The sequence below is a fragment of the Phalacrocorax aristotelis genome, chromosome 1 (genome assembly GCF_949628215.1).
Source record: "Phalacrocorax aristotelis chromosome 1, bGulAri2.1, whole genome shotgun sequence".
Classification (NCBI taxonomy): Eukaryota; Metazoa; Chordata; class Aves; order Suliformes; family Phalacrocoracidae; genus Phalacrocorax; species Phalacrocorax aristotelis.
In genome coordinates, this window is record NC_134276.1 from 33,209,798 (window position 1) to 33,226,641 (window position 16,844).

The following is a 16,844-nucleotide window of genomic DNA, read 5'->3' on the forward strand; positions in this document are numbered from 1 at the left end:
CAGCTGGAAGAAGGGGGTGCTACGTGCGCCTGCCAACCTGTGGCATAATTAAGGTGGGCTGTAGTTGGTCAAAATACAAGAGCAGTACTGAAGGCAAGGACAAAAACTTACGTATGTCTTGTGCTATTATATTTACTTTATCCTTATATGAACTTCAGTAATTTTAAAGCATACCTTAGTGGAGGGAATCCAGTCTCTATCTGATTATATCAAGGGATAGAAAACGCAATATATTTATGAGCTAGTCCTTCTTACTGCTTTTAAAAAGCATGCTTTAATTCAACATGAGACACATATTAAATAGGTGCACTCTAATATGGAAATTAAACACAAAATCTGACAGCCCCTGAAACCTAGTATTTTCACCCTAGTTAAGTCAGGTCTTCGTCCTGACTTTCAAGGATTCTTTTCAAGTACGGTGACACCTTTCAGTGTATCAGTGTAAGTAAACTACCCCAACTGCAATCTCTCAATCGGTTCAATGGTTCTTTTCCACCTGTTTCAGTTTACCAACAGCTTGTTTTAAAATGCTGAGTTCTGCAGAAGTGGAGCTGAAAAGCAGGTTTGGGCAAACTAATTCAAGGCAGGAGCCTATCTCAGTTGCACCAGTGCTACCTTGTACTCAAAACATTCACTTACAAATATTTTTTGTTTATAGCTGTTGTGATTGCTTGCACTTGAACTGCTGATTGATGTTACCATCTACCTGCCCAGGGCCTCTAGCAATTAGCAGCTGCCAGGAAGAGTCAGAGGGGAATTCCCCTGTTCAGTACCTGGCGTGGGAGCAGGCGATGCCTCCCTGGATGGGAGGCTACCTACAGTGGTTTTTGGAAGAGGTGACTTGTCCTCTGTGGGACACTGCAGCAGTGGTTCCCTGGCTCTACCAGTGAGGCTGGAAGGAGGGGCTTTGAATCGTGTCTCACAGCAGGAGTTGTCTCTTTTTCCTGTAACTTGACAGCAGCGTGGCAGCTCACCATGCTGATGCTGTGGAAGAGTGGCCACCGGGCATCTGGGCTAACACCCCCTGTGAGAATGAGGAAATGTACCTGGGAGCTGTTCTGAGCTCCCATGTGTTACTGAGTGGGTTAATCATCTCAGACTTCTGATACTGGTTTTGGTTGGGTTTTGTTTTTGAGGTTGGTGGTTTGGGTTTTCTTTAATGCTGCAAAGGTTCAAGGTGTCATCAATGACAGTGGTTTCTAGAGGATGAGGTAGTTGTTTTCAAGAAGCATTAGGTGCCTAACACATACACAAGAGCTCAGACCTTGTTTTGTACAGAAGACTCTTGGAACACCTAATGAAACATATTTCAGGTGGCTGTCCACCAGAAAACAGGCATCAGCAGTATGAGGGAATGAACTGGGCCGCTTCATAAACAGGATGCCACTCATGAATTTAGCCAACTCTGCATAAAGACAATTACCTGGTTATTGAATAGGTATGAAATAATATGCTATAATCTTTCCTTGGCAAGTTGTGTATTAAAAGATTAAGAGTATATCTTCTTTTCACATAATGTCTGGCTCAAGGGTGGCTAAATGTCAGTGATGTCTACACAGTGGGGCCACCACAGACCTGACAGTCTCAAGGTACTTGCCGTTCACGAGCTAGAAGATGCAGTCCTGTGGAAAAGGAGGGGTTTCTACTAATGAGTCTCCTCTAGAGGAGTAGTAGTGTACAGAGGAAGGCTGAATCCCACCTGAAGGAGAACCAGGACTTCAGGATAAACAGGCATTCGGTACGTGACATGGACCTATGCTGGCCACTTGCAGTCTCTAGCCTAGAAGGTGCTCCAGGGACATGTTCAAAATATGCTGAGCTGACACATCTGTTCTGACTGTTCTTTTTGGTTTGCAGTGAGGCAGAACTGCAGGAAAGAAGTGTTGTGCTAAAGTGGGTAATACTCATTTAATTGCCATAAGGCATAGTCAGGTCAGATTAAAATATCTATTTATCTGTCTTTAGGTAACTTCTAAAGTTACTTTTAAGCACAGCTCATTTCATAGCTTTATGTACTTTCCCAGGTATCTTGCATTCTATTTCAAACCAGTTCTGCTTTACAATTTCTTCAGTGAGGGAAGCTTAAATGTTTTTTTTACACGGAGATACTGTTGGGATTTCTGTGATTATGAGTCAGCAAGATTTGTGTCTCTAAATTCACTGAAGCTATGCCTGCATTAAGAAGCCCAAGAGTACTTTCCCACTCCAACGTCTAGCTATACCTGTTTCTCGACACTGTACTGAGTTAAAAGCATGGGCATACATCAGATTCCTCTCATTTCCACAGAAGGGGGGGGTGGGGGGTGGAGCACAGGCTGGGCAGGAAGTTATCCAGCAAATACCCAAAAAGGTGGTGGATAAAGGGAAGTGAGACATCAGTGCAATAAACCTGGTAAATCAGCTCACATTCTTGCGTGTTTCTGGCAATTTTCCCCAATGCTTCCTGAGTGAGTGGAGGTACGTGGGGTTTGATTTCTATAAATGAAAGTTTCCATTCAGGTATAAAAATACCTTTAAATACATTAGTGATTTCAGCCTGTCAAAGTGCGTTTCTACTTGGATGGAACAGCAGGTCTTGAATTTTCTCTAAATTTTTTAGGAAGTCAGTTGTGCCTGTTCCCACAGTTTGTCATCTTTTGGAGTGTTTTGGTCACTGAGGAAATCTGGTATTACAAATTTGTGTCATATACATGTATTAGAGCCAGGGGAGTTAATCTGAAAGCTGTTCACGTACTTGTTCATTGATATTGCGGCTACCTTTGAAGCCGTCCGCCAGTGATTGCAAAGAGACTGAAATTGTAGAGGTATAAAAGGACAACTGGGTAGAGGTCTGTTGTCTGAGCACATTTGTTGAGGAAAAGTGGCATTGAACTCCCGCCTTATTGTCTTTATTCTACTATGTGTGTAACTGGAGTTGCAGTGTTGGGGGTTTATTATTGTTTAACAGAATAGCCTTAAAAATGGTTCTGCACAACAGGGTGATGATAAGCAATCTGCCATGTCAAAAACCAAGCAGTGGTGGACCTTCACCCTCATTCCTGGCAGATTGGATTCCATGTCCCGGGTGCTCCATTCCCACACTGCAGTCTTACCTTCCATTTTGTTTCCATACTTTTCTCCTTTGATCATCGTTGACTGTTTTTAATAATTTCCATAGAAGCTGGAGTAGGGAACTTCATTCCCAAGTTTATGAAGACCATGGGACAACACTGGTTAATTGCAGGGGTTTTGGCTTTGTTCCTGGCAACTTTGAGTTGGCTTCTAGTGTGATACACTTCTGTGGGAAATACAGGCTTAATGTCAAGCGTTGAATCAAAAAGTGGCCATCAAAGGGAAACTGATATTCAGTGGGAAGTGTGGGCCAGCTGTTACATCATATAAATAATTTCTTAATAAATGTGACTAAATTATTAGCTGATCCACTATTTTCAATATAGTTTCAAGGGGAATAGAAAAGGAGAGGAGGTGGGAAAAGAGGAAGGAAGCGATTAAGTTGTTTTGGGCTTTTTTTTTTTTTAAACAAAATATGGGTATAGGCTTTAGAGGGCGCTGGGGACAGGACATGGGAAATGGAGGGACTTAAGGTCCTCCACTCCCCCCTTTCACATCTAGTACCAGTCAGTAAGACGTAGTACTCCCACTTCATGTGGCTTGGTGTGACTTTTCCGCAGCCTTAAGGAAATAGAAGGTGTTAAAAGTTTAAAAAATAATAAAAGATGACCCTTCTCAGTTAGAGGTTAAATTGGCTGGTGTTTAATTTGATGACTAAATTCTGCTGTGTGCTGTCAAGGTGGGATGGGGTGGCTGGGTGTCAGCCATTGTCCTGGAGTCTCTCCTGAGCTGTTGGCCCCCTGGGTCAGAGATGCTGTTTAATATAGAGAGCTTCAGCTTTCCAAATTCTCGTTGTGTCACTGTGCCAAACCACTTCCTGTGCTTGCTATGTTTCTTTTGTTATGTTAGGTGTAACTTGAAATGCTCCAGTGACTTTCTTCTGCTCTTCATTTAATTTTGGAGTACGTGGTTGAAACATATGTTGTACAGTTAGAACAAGTGGGATTAAATGCTAGTGTAAGTGGTTTTTACTCTGAGGTGTTCTTGGATTTGAGAAGAGCATTGCATGTGAAAGCTGTGCATAAGACCTGGGAATTGGACACTCTTACAAGTTAAATCTAAAATTATTTAAACTGAATTTCACAGAAAAGAAAAATAAATTTCACCGTCATGCTATGGGTGGTGAAGCTTAAAGGTTGTAACATTTTGTCGCTTTTCTACATATGCTGCTTTATGGCACTAAATGGTTTTTCCTCCCTTTTCATCCTGGGGACAGTGATAGTGTGCAGAGTGACGATGTTGTGCTGCTTTCTGGAGGAAAGAAAATCAATTCCTGGCTCAGATGTCTCACTTAAAGCTTTCAGGATGCTAATATGGTTGGTGGATCTTTTCCCATTTGCAGTCCTTGGTCAAGGGCAGTTTATGGGATACTGAGGAGGGATTTCACTTTTAGTGAAGTTAAATATTTTACACGTACTCATTTTAAGCTTGGATATGAAATTCGGGAAGCCTGGGATTCCCAAACTTGATGTTACTGCAAATGTATAACTAACTCTTCAAATTAAGGTGGTGTAGCACCTGGATGCAATTTCAGGTTTTGAGTTATGATGGACCTCACTTAACTTTGAGGACGCTTTGAAACACAATGGATGGGCACAGAACAGGTCGTTCATCCCAGCTGTGTTGCTAGATGGTCATCCATGGGTGACCTCAGGAAAGGGGAGACTACACATCCTTTTCCAAGCATCAAAATTGCTGTAAGATGGCTCATATGTCCTTGAAGCATTCTCTCAGACCAATAACAAGTGCATTGTTTCTGTGTTTGTCTATATCCAGTTACTTGGTATAGACCTTATATTTTATTTTGTCAACGTTAAAATTGGTGGAATCATTATAATTCTCGTTAAAAACAACTGGGGTTGACTTAGCAGTTAGCTGCCTGTAAAAGAGAGAGGATATCCTCAAAGGAGCTGTTGAGAACTGCTTCTTGTTCTTTTGATCTTACACGGTTATCTTCTTGCTCTTAAATGCAGCCTTCTGTCTCCTGTTTGAAGGACACAGCATGATACTTCTGCGTATGCACTGTGATTAGAGACACTGTCAGGTTATTTCCAGAACCCCAGTAGGGTTTATGTACTCTTTCCATTGGATATTTAGTTATGCTTGCACATCTTGGGGGGGTGGGGGGGTGGGTGTTACAGCTATAGTACTTCATTTCACTGGCATCTTGCATAGCTTTCCCTTTTATCTGTTTTTCATGGAACTAAAAACCAATTGGTAGCAAACCAAATTATAGACGCAAATAACTTTATGGGGGAGGAAAAACACGCATTTAGGAAAACTGATAGAGTAATATCTGGTAGCAAGTGGTTCTTTAATTTAGCCAAGATATGTAAATTGAAATCTGCAGAATTCGAACTAGAAATAAATGACGCGTTAGCCTTTGGAGCTGAGCAATAACTTCTCAGTGGCTTGGCTTCTTTAAAACAAGATCCTTGCTACAAGTTTGGGGATGGAAAAGGAGATTGGCTGAGATTCTCGTGATCTCTGTTTAGACTTTCTGAATGTGACAGGGCTTTTTTTTTTCCTTAGTCTTAAAAAAATTACTGTGCGGGGAAAAATTTCTTTGGGAAGCTTCTTGAGCCTATCTTATACTTTTAGTGAAATGAAGAAAAAAGTCATGGCCTATTGATATAAATAATCCTTTAGTCCTTGATGTCAACTGCATCCAGAGTTTCTTCTTTAGGTTGTTAGCTTGGAGCAATTTTGTGTAAGTTTGATACTGGAGGGGTTGCTGTCAATACACAAATAGTTTTGAACTTAGGAATTTGAAGGTAGGCTAGTACTTTGCCATTTATTGATCATTTTTAGTTGCCAAGTAAAATGTAAAGTCAGATGTCCCATAGAATCTAATTACTGTAGTATTTTCTTAAGTAATTAAGAGGTTTTTTGTAACCTCTTCATTACTTCTGTTTTGTAGTTGAAAACTGTAGTTCAAGTCCACAGGATCTGAGCCTGACTGTAGTATAAGATGAAAGTGTGCTGTGACAATATTAGAAAACAGCGATTTCTGTTTGTGGTGTGGTCTCTGCAACAGAGTCAAAAGAATTCATTTTAAGTTGAGGAGATGCTTGTCTAGGGCTTTTAATGTTGGCTTCTGAAGGGAGAGTACATTGACAAGGTACTTGAAAGACTTTTAAGTGAAAGAGTTTTTTAACCTGCACACAGAAGTGCCAAACCAGACTTGCACAGGGACAAAACGATTCTGTGCTGCAGCTTACCTCATTATGTGCTTAAGATGAAAAGCACTTTTTTCAAGTGCTTAGGGTGATTAAATTGAGACAAGAGGAAATTATTTAGTGGGAAAAACAATGTTTAAGAACTGAAACACTACAGAAGGTGAAGGGGGCTAAAAGAGCCTTTGACTGCTATATATGTTTCAGTTTTGGTGGTTGATTTATTTGAGGATCAAAGATGCTGCTGAGCTACTACTTTAGCACTATATTGCATTTTGCCCTGCTTGTTTCTCAGTAACCCATCTGGAGCCTTTTTCTATTACTTTATGCAGTTTGTGAACACCTGGGATGTTCCATGGACATGCAGGCTTCCGAAGCATGTGATCCTCCATGTGAGGGCGAGTCTCAACATATATTCCTCGTCAGGTACCTAACAGGGACAGGAGTTGGTCCAGGCCGGTGCAGACCCAGATTGGCTTTGCACAGCTAAGGAATTCTGCAGCCTTTCTTACCTCTGCTCCCCAGAATGTAAAACTGCAAGGTTTTGCAGGAGGAGTTTGTGTGTAATATCATGTAATATCTGTTAATGAGGTGTTAGAGATGGTTAGAAGGTTTTGAGTAAGGCGTTAGTCATCTTGACTCCCTTCTAGTGCTGTAAGGGAGGGCAAGTGAATCAAAACAACATAATCTGAGTGAAGTGCCTGTTGAATGTCATGGTGAAGGAGGTGGGAAGGGAGGCAAATCGATGAGACAACACTGGGAAAGGGAGTTCGGAGGATTATTTGCCTTAGATCTTCTATAGATTATGAAACATAACAAACAATATCTCTTGAAAGAAAAGTAACAGCAGAACCTCAACCTTTAGATATGGTGTTCAGCCTCTGTCCTTATCAGGTAGATGACAGGGTGTTGAGGCAAGAACATCAGAGATTAGTGATGCTCCCTCCATCCCTCCCCAGTTTTTGGGCATGAAAGTAGTATGTCATGGTTTTCTATTTCCTAGATGATATGTGAGCTCGGAGCTTTCTCAGCTATAAAGGGAGATATATTGTTTGCTTTTGTATAGGGTGGGCAAAGCAGAACACGTGTATTAATATGCGGTCCTACTTATGCAGCTGACAGCTTTCTATTTGAATCACAACTCAGCTTGTAGGCGTCTAAAAAGAAATGAAGGAATTTGCTAAAAACCTGCTGAAGTTAATGGGAGATGGTTAATGAGTGCAGTGGGAACTGGATTTAGGATATATCTGTATCTCTTCTTCATGATACATAAATACAGATTAGAAGAGAGCAATGTTATTTATTGTTAATTTAGTCTAAGAGTCGTGTCATTTTTCTGCCATAAGTAAAATGATGGCATTTAATAATTATTATGGCAGCACCAGCAATAATCCTGGAATGCATTCATGACTTTATTTTACATGTACAACTGTTTGCTGTCTGTCCTGCAGCAACAAAGCAGGCAGTGTTTCAAGGGTAAGTCCATTCAGGCATATGAGTTTACTATCTTAAGTGAGTTATTTTATGAGGACCTAATTAGCAGAGGGAGGAATTCTTGCTTTTTACACCTAAAATGCACTTCTCTGATGAAGAGCTTCAGGGGACTGAGATTGGCCCTGAGCTTGTGTCCAGCTGCAGTTCTGTTAATTCTAACATCCTGAGTAACTGCCATGATGAGGAGTCATTTGAGATGTTACTGATTTTCAAGCCCAACCCTTCATAAAACAATAATTTAGATCAAGTCTAGGGCAGAAGTCGATACAGATTCTGGTACAGATTATGTACTTTTTGAGCTGTTTATGAAAAGATGGGTACTGTCGTGTGTAGTACGTAACCTCTGCAAAGGGAGTGGCTAGTTGAAGCGTTCATGCGATGTATGGTTTCTGGTGTTTGTCCGTCAGGAGGTGGGAAGCTGGAGTCTGACGCATATGTTTTAATGTGTTGCTTCTAATTTACTTGCTATTAAACTTGCAAGTCAATACAGGCAAGTTTCCTTCAATTTTCAGCCTGTTAGGCACTGTCCTCTGCAACTTCCCCGAAGGGCGAGATGAGAGCTATGCCCTTGCGGGATGTGCATCGTACGTGGTAGCGGGAAAGCGGCTATGAGGAGCTCTTACTCTTAAATGTGACCTCTCTCGTGAATAGGATTAGTTTGTACTACTCCACTGGCATTAGTGAATGAGAGAATAGTAGACTGGGACAACATAAACTAAGACGGATGATGCAGATACGCAAATGCTAAATTTAGCTTTAAGATGATTATTCCGTGCCTCCTGGCTTTCCTGCTTCTCTGGGAGCAGCACCTGTGGCATATGTGTGACTTGCCGTTCTTGGAGAAGCTTGCTATAGAGAATCAAAGAGGTTTTTGACTTTATTTTTGTGCCTTTAAGTCACGTAATGCCTGATGAAAGTGCAGGTCTAGAAAACAGTGTTTCTAGAGGTTGGCTGTTTCTTGTGGCAGTATTTTGTGGTAGTCTACTTCAGCCTTGGGTCTCCTAAACTGTTACTGGTAGAGAGTGTCCCTTGGAATGGCTGAGGCTGTAGTGGCTGTGTTCTATGGCCCACGAGAGCATAACCTCTCGCAGATCATTCTCTGAGAAATACACCACAGTCAAGTGGGAGAATAACTTTTCCTCAATTATTAATGTGTGTGTTGCAACTTTTAAGACTGTAAGTGCTGTACTCGATGATCTGAAAATGAGTGAATAGGCATTTTCCCTGTTACCATAGCAGGATACCAGCTGGCTTACTAGGAACCCGCAGGTTTGTGCTGCTTGTGCTTTTTGTGATCTGATGGGTGAATATTTTAATTTTTTTTTAATAAAGGGTTTTTTGGGCTCATGAGGCCTGTGCAGGGGATAAAGAGGGATCGTTGCTGCTGTAGCAGATCCGCAGGGGTCCGATGCAGCTTCATCTGCCGTGCACATCAGTACCTGCGGCTGTGCCTTGCGTTCCCCGCCTGGCACAGGCGAAGCGGGCAGGTTTCAGTCCCCTGGGCTAAAACGGGGGGATCTCGCCCGTGGTGGTGGGGGGAGGCCCGGTGCGGGGCGGCCCTCCGCCGATAGGTGGCGGTGTCGGCGCGGCAACCGGTGGCCCCTCGGCAGCGGCGCGCCACCGCCGGGCTTCCCCGCCGCTCCCCACCTCGTTTAATCAGTATTGTTATAATAATTATTTTAATTCTCCCTCCTTCCTCGCGGGTGGAAATCGGCATGGGTGAGCCGCGCTCCGCCACCCCGCGTGTGAGGGTTTCAGGGGTGAGGGGGCAGAGTTTCCCCCCCCCCCGTCCGTCTGTCTGTGTGTCGTTCCCCGCCCCACGCGTGCGGAGCCGTCCTGCGTGGACGTTGCGGGGCGGGCAGGGCGCTGCCGGCCCGGGGGGCTGCGGGGTGTGTGTGTGTGCGGGGGGGGGACGGCGGGGGGAGCGCTCCTAATGAGATGCGACGGAGCGGGGGGGCGGGGCCCTGGCGGCGGCGCAGCCAATGAGCGGCGGCGGCGGCGCATAAATTATGGGGGGGGCCGGGATGGCCAGGTTTTGTGCGGCGCGGCGGAGCGCTGACCTCGGAGCTGGCCGAGCGCAGCCCCGCGCCCCGCCGCAGGGTCCCGCCGCCCGGCACCGGCCCCGCCGAGCCGCCCGCCCGCTCGCACCCACGCGCGTCCGGAGAAGGGGAGACCTGATTTCTCCGGGGAGCGTTTCTGGCCGCGATTGCATGAATGCCCAATGTTGTAGACCAGTGGCAATGGATCTAGGAGTTTATCAACTAAGACACTTCTCAATTTCTTTCTTATCGTCCTTGCTGGGCACCGACAACTCATCCCTGAGGCTCGACAGTAGGTAAATAAGTGTTGTGTCCGAGGGGGCTCCGCCGGCGCGGGGGTGCCGGGGGCAGGTGGACGCCGGGGCCGGCTCCTTTGTCCGGGGGAGCCGCAGCGGCGGCACCGGCCGCCCCCCTCGCCTCCCCTCCCCGCCCCGGGGGATGCCGTCCCCGCCGCGGAGCGCTTCTGCCGCAGCCCGCGATTAAGCTCCATCTTTGTGGTCGTCTGAGGAGGGAGGGAGTGGGGGGGGGAAGGGGGAAAAAAAAAAAAATGTCGGGATACTTGATCCGGCTGCAGGCGGGGGATTCGGGCGGCTTCACAGGTTGCTTTGCTGCATTGGAGCATCCCGGTGAGGCGGCGGCAGGGCAGCGTGAGGATGACTTTCTCAGCCAACTGGCTACCGATGCCCGCGTCTCTTGTCTCTTAAATAATTCAGCCGCTGCTAATGTTGTAATTTTTTTTTCTTCCCCCCCTCCCCCTTTCTTTCTCTTTTGCAGCTCCTCTGGTGCAAGCGTGGTAGCTATCGACAACAAAATCGAGCAAGCGATGGTACGTACCGATTGGGGCATAAAACCTTGGTTGTGCTTAAAGCGGTAAACAATATCGGGGTGCGCCGGGCGACGGTTCGCCCCTGCGCGGGCGCGTTTTTTGTAGCGGGGCCGGGGATGGGGGGGAGGGAGGCACAGGTTGGGGGGCCTTTCTGTCTATTTTTTTTTTCTTCCCCTCGTTGTTGTTTTATCGATCAGAAGCTCCGTGCGGGGAGGAATGCGCGCGTTTCTCTATCGATGCCGGGGAGGGAATGACGGCATCGCTTTCGACTCCTGCCTTCCCAAACGATTGATTCCGGCTCCGTGCGGCGGGGGAGGGGCGCTGCTGGGGCAGAAAGCGGCATTTGGGTTGGGGGTGTGTGTGTGTTTTGCCCCCACCCCCACCCCAAAGGCGGGCGGGGGGGCTTCGGGGTGCTTTTCACTTTATATTTTTAGCTCCTCCTAGCGCATCCCGCGCCGGGCCGCCCCCGCCCGACGGGCGCATCCCCTGCCCCGGGCCCATCTCCCGGCGGGGCCGGCCCGGGCGCGGCGGTGCCCGGTGCCCCGCTCCCGCCGCCGTCCCGCTGCGCCGCCCCGCGCCCGGGGCCCGGCCGCCCTTTGTTACGGGAGCAGTGCCGGGAGCCGTTCTCACGGGAGCCTCTGCCGACTGTTGCTAGGCAAACTCCGAGCCTTTAACTCCCGGCTATAAATAACTCGGCCGCTCATTGGCCCGGGCGCGCCCTGACGTCACCGGGCGGCCGCGCGCGGCCGGCGGGAGGGAGGGAAATGCGGCAACCTGCGCCGAGAACTGGCTGCAGCCGGTGCGCGGGGGGCGGGGCCCGGCGCCGGGGGGCGGGGCCCACTGCCAGCTCTGGGGCCGCACGTGTGCGGGGCGGCCGGAGGCGGCGGGTTGTCACCCCTGTTCCCTCCCGTCATCGTCCCCGGTTGGGGTGGCCGAGCCCTGGCACGGCTTGGCCACTGCGAGGGGGACGAGCGTTGCCCAGCACGACTCTGTCTGCCGAAGCGCTGCTGGCCCCGCGGGCATGAGCAGGGGGCCGGTAGCCCTCACTGGGATGCTCTGCTGTGGCACAGAGCATCACCAGCTCTCTGGGTAGGTGGATCGGCTGCACCTCCAGCTGAGCCCAGGCCTGGCGCTGGGCTCCTTTCCTCTAATGCACAGGCTCTCTTCTGTGTTTCAGGATCTGGTGAAGAGTCACTTGATGTATGCGGTAAGGGAGGAAGTGGAGGTCCTCAAAGAACAAATCAAAGAGCTGATAGAGAAGAACTCCCAGCTGGAGCAAGAAAACACTCTGCTAAAAACACTCGCCAGCCCAGAGCAGCTTGCCCAGTTCCAAGCACAGCTGCAGACTGGTTCCCCACCTTCCTCTTCCCAGTCACAAGGGACAACACAGCAGCCTGCTCAGCCGGCATCACAGGGGTCAGGGCCTTCAGCGTAGTTCAGAACGCCCTTGCCATCTTGATCACTGGCCTCTGGACCGCCCAGAGCAAGAAGGACTAGCGGGAATCCGCCACAGCCACCCTTCATCCATTTCAGTGCACATTGCAACCCAGACTGAGGACTCCATGCCCTGCACACCTCAGGAGAGGCTTCTCCCCCCTGTATTACACACTCATCTGTCTCTCTCTTCACTCCCTTCTCCCTTTGGCTTGAAGGAGTCTTTGTTCTTAGGTTGACTGAATAAAATAAACTTCTTCCAGAGAATTAGCACAAGTACACTGGGGACTTGAGCAGCTTCTGCAAATGGCTGAGAAACGAAGCTGCATGCCTGAATTTCTTTTCGGTTTGTTTTTAAATCTTCCACTCATCCAGTGCTATAACTGATACAAGTGCTTTTCGAGCTTGGAAGTATGAAGAAATAGACTGGAGTAAAAAGTGATGGCTCAATCCCCCACAGTGCACTGGGGTTCCAAAGTGAGGACTGGTGCATAGGATCTTAAGAGGAAGAGGGAGAAAGGTAAATTCAGTGTTTAACACTTAACTGTCACCTGAAACCTTAAGTGCAAATATTTGCACCGTTTTCTGAAGCAGTGGACAGGTGCATAAAGCTGTATTATATATAGAAAGCAGGTAGGTGACGTACAGTTTGGTCATAGGATAATTACAATGAAGGTTATTTGCCTACTGTATATTTGTGTATTTAGTGTAATTACTTTGTAAAATAGAAAACTGTAACTATTTAGGTTGTACAGATTGAAGTTTAGTTGTTTCATTGCCTGATCTGAAGAAGTTTGAGAAGTTGTTTTTTTTTTTTTTTAATGCTACATAAATAAGAATGCACCTACGCAACTGTTCAGAATTTGGCAGATTTATGCTGTTTGTGTAACTTCTGAAGTTCCCTGGCTGCTGATTATCTTGAAGTAAATCTTTGTTCATTGTAGTTTGGTTCAAGACAGGAAAAACCACTCCAAAAATTATCAAACCCTGCTAGCAAAGAATTGAAAAAAAAAAAAAAAAATTTATTTCCTAGTACGGATTTTTTGCATAAGATCTGTATAGTAGTATGCATATGTTTTTGTGCATGTTCTCTAAACAGTTGTAACACGTCAATGTATTTAACTGTTGCACTTGTCAACTTTCAATAAAGCATACAATGTTGATAAATCACCGTTTGTTTAGTGTACTGATGTTAACTCCAGTCACTTTCAACATGTTGCAATGCAGTTTTCCATGAGCAGTGAGGTCAGGAAGCAGAGTTCAGGGTGCGAGACCCTGTCTGTTGGCTTCAGAGCTTTCTCAAAGTGTCATCTAAAAACGCAGCTCCTGCTTTCCACAGTTTCTTAAAAATGCAGCGACTGTGAAGTCAAACGAAGGAGGGTCGAGTAGGGGGCCTGACTGAGGGCAAAGCTCCTTGTTTTGGTCCAGTCCCATATCATTGGGACTGTTGGGTGGCTTCTGTACATCTAGCAGTAGATAAGCAGGGGCACAGACTTCTGCTGCGTGATCAGCCCTAAACATACGAATCTTGCGCGGTGGTTGTTGCCTAGCGGCAGGCTCACTGCACCCTTGCCTGGGCACGGCTCATCCCATGCTGGCAGCAGCTCCAGCGCCCTTAATTCCGGGTGACAAAGGCAGCAGGCGTTGCAGCTTCCCCAGCAGGACAGCCATAGCACCGCCTTCTCTCAAAAACTTCTAGTGATGAGGCTAGGCTGAAGTCTCAATGACTGAGAATTTCTTACTTTCACCTCCACAGCTTCTTACCTTGATTTTTTTTTTTTGTGAATTGAAATTGTTTAAGCTTGTATTACTTCTACCTTGTTGAAAGTGTTAAAAACTTCCAGTCCTGTGCAAAGATAAAACAGTTTCCCTCCTGTTTGAAAAAATACCTTTTTCCTCTTTAGTCGCAGTAATTAAAATATAACTGAATCAACGTACAGATTTCTAGGTGAAAGACTATAGATATGGTGTGATAGCCTGCAGCTGGGAGAGCGAAGGAATTTGCAGTTTTACAGCGGGTTGCGTTTACTGGTGTTAAGGATGTGAATCTTGGATACTTACAGTATTCACAATCAACGGGATGAAATGGTCAGTCCTGAGGAGTAGTAGGACAGTACTTTGACAGTGAAAGCGGTGTCCTAAAATATGAACACAAGCAATTAATCTGACTTGAAAGGTAAGAGCTAATTAAAAACCTTTTTATATGGTCTTACGACTGCTTACTCCATATAATGAAAATCAGGAGGTACCATTCGTGTGGAACTTCATATTATTGAGAATAGTCAGGTGTAGCAGAGGAAACGGGAAGGCTGAGGGTTTGAAGGCAGGACACATCACCTTGTTCTGTAATTTATAGCTAAATTCTTGCCTTTGGGTACTCATCATGCAGTAGTTCAGGCACAGCTTAGCTGTATCGCAGCGCAAGCAGTTGCGTTACCTTCGTTGGGATTAGTGTATCAAAGTGCGTGCATGAGTGTGTCTCCGTGGGAGTGTGAACTTCAATCCGTAGTTTGCGTTCTTGAGGTTCCAGTATGTAATTTAAGAGTGTTCTTAATGAGGAAACGCCAGAGCGAAGTGCGAGATGTTTTTTTTTTTTTTTTTTGATGGGTTAAGCTGAAATTAGAAATTGATGATAGCCTTTGTGGCAGAACAGCACTCGAATTATCTGGATCCGACAAAAGGAATGCTAATTTTGGTGCTTTTTAAATGGCTTAATTGTCTCCAATTGCTTTTATATTCTGAATGTCTCTTTAGCACTTCCAGGCCGTAATACTGAGTATATAAAAAAGGCAATCTTAACATGCGGATGGGCTCTTTCACCTGCTTCACTGACCAAAATTTTCAAAGAACTATTCTTTTTTTGTTTAAAAAAGAAATTGACCTCTGGGTTTATTTCATTTACTTTGTTTAAAGAACAGCTTGATCAATTCGAAAGCCAAGATTATTTTTTTAACTGTTCTTTAATACAGTATCTGGAAGTTTGAAGGTTTTAGGTTAGGTAATATGTTGGTAATTGTAGTACCCTGTGCTTCAGTGTTGGCAAATCTGATCATTTAATCTTAGGTACCAAATAGTTTTAAAACTATGGAGCCGGTTTTTTGGAGCTGTTTATTAATTGCTAAAGTTAGGCAGAGCAGCTTTTTGTTGCTGAGATCATTTTGGCAATAACTCTGTCAAAACTGCAGCCTCTCTCCATGAAACGGATACAAATTGACTAAAATTGCACTTGAGACCCAAACAAAGAGTAGATGTTTCAGTCGGTTGTGTTGTAATACTTCTGGAATGAATTGTTTTGATTTTTGCTTTTGTTCTAGAACAAGTCATTTTTTTAGAGCACTTACAAATCAAACGTTGTCAACTGTCAAGAATATCTTCTCTTTCCACCAGAATTTTTCTTTGTACAAACTCTGAGATGCTCAGGTTTTCATCCACAGTGAGAATCAAATTAAATGTGATCTATCTTTTTATATGTCAGGCTTTTTGTTCTCTGCCTATCTCCAATTCCATAATTCTTCAGGCTATATTCAAGCTGTTTGTCATTTAACTTCTTGTTGACATTTAGCTGCACACTTGCTTTATTTTTAACAGCAATACGATAAACTGATCTAAGCAAATTATCGCGGAGACCAAGTAGCTATTTTTTTCCTCTTGCAGCTTTTAAAATTTTTTTTTTAAACCAGTAATTTTTGGCCAATAATTCCAAGGCAAGTCCAGATTGTCCAAATTCTGAGGGCTCTGTAAATACTTGGGGAAGGGAAATATGCTTCAATAACATGCCTGAAAACTGTCCAGAGAGCACCCAGACAAAACCTCCCAGCAGCAGTGGAGTAAATGCAGTGCCTTAGAGATGCCTCTCCCTAATTCTTACGGAATAAATCAATGCCTCGGAGGCAGCTTCCCGTCTTTCAACTGGAGAAAGAACCCAGCGAGGCTATTTGGGAATTACCACCCTTGATTTCTGTAGCTACAGTGAATGTATTAGTCTCAATACAAAGAATTTTAATTATTATTTATTCCTTGTAGGGTGAAATAGCAGTACTTGAGCCCGTTGACTGAAGGCAAAATTGTTCAGCTTAATATATGCCATTCACAAAACCTCTCGTTAAGCATCTTGAGTACTTCACTAACAGTTCACATCTTACAGAAGTTGCATTATTCTCGCTTTTCTCCTCTCTTTGGGATTATGCATTTTAACTTTCTGGAGAGTTTTCTGCTGGGGTGAACCTGAAACAAGTTCTAAATCCAAGGCTTTGCCGAAGCTGGAAATTAGCTCAATTCCAACCATTACTGGTCAGTGCAACTTCAGATATACTAACCTAACCAGAGAACGGTTGCTGGAGGTTGCTCCTGGGAAGTCTGGAATGAGCTTTGGAGTTTGAAATGCTTGTTTGAGGATACTCTGAAAAGCACCTGCCGCTGGCCTGAACCTTTTCCTGCGATGAGTAAGCAGACTCTTCCGACGGCATTTAGTATGTGTTGAGCTAGGCCAACAAACGGCGTGCTTGAAAAATCCCATGGCAAGGCGTTTCCAGCAGACACTGGCAACTACCCTCCTCAATCAGGGTCCAATTTCTAACAGGAGCAAAGCCAAGCTCAACAATGAAGTTAAAAGCCAAACCATGAATAAACTAACTTCCTTACATTGTAAATACATCGGAAAAGGGCAGCACTTCAAAAGGGAAAATGAGCAAAACTGCCATGACTTTCCCTGAAACTAAATCCCGGGTGGCAGTTGTTCATTGAGATGCCCCCAGGAGAGCTGTG

At 45.4% G+C, this 16,844-nt stretch overlaps 1 protein-coding gene across 8 annotated transcripts in view; it reads left to right on the plus strand.

The window, feature by feature from the left end:
* The window catches only part of TSC22D1 (TSC22 domain family member 1), a 97,427-nt gene extending 84,177 nt beyond the window's left edge, over nt 1-13,250 (plus strand). For 5 of the 8 annotated variants that reach the window (XR_012659601.1, XR_012659599.1, XM_075087354.1 and 2 more), the window contains 2 exons: nt 10,595-10,646; nt 11,824-13,250. Coding sequence is in view for 6 of the 8 variants with exons in the window: in XM_075087354.1 (XP_074943455.1) it covers nt 10,595-10,646; nt 11,824-12,081 (310 nt within the window). In the remaining 2 variants the exon portion in view is untranslated. Of the gene's footprint in view, nt 1-9,795; nt 10,117-10,352; nt 10,447-10,594; nt 10,647-11,823 lie in introns of those variants that run through there. The other 3 variants (XM_075087402.1, XM_075087408.1, XM_075087422.1) reach the window with 3 other exon arrangements.
* The last annotated feature ends 3,594 nt before the right edge of the window (nt 13,251-16,844 follow it).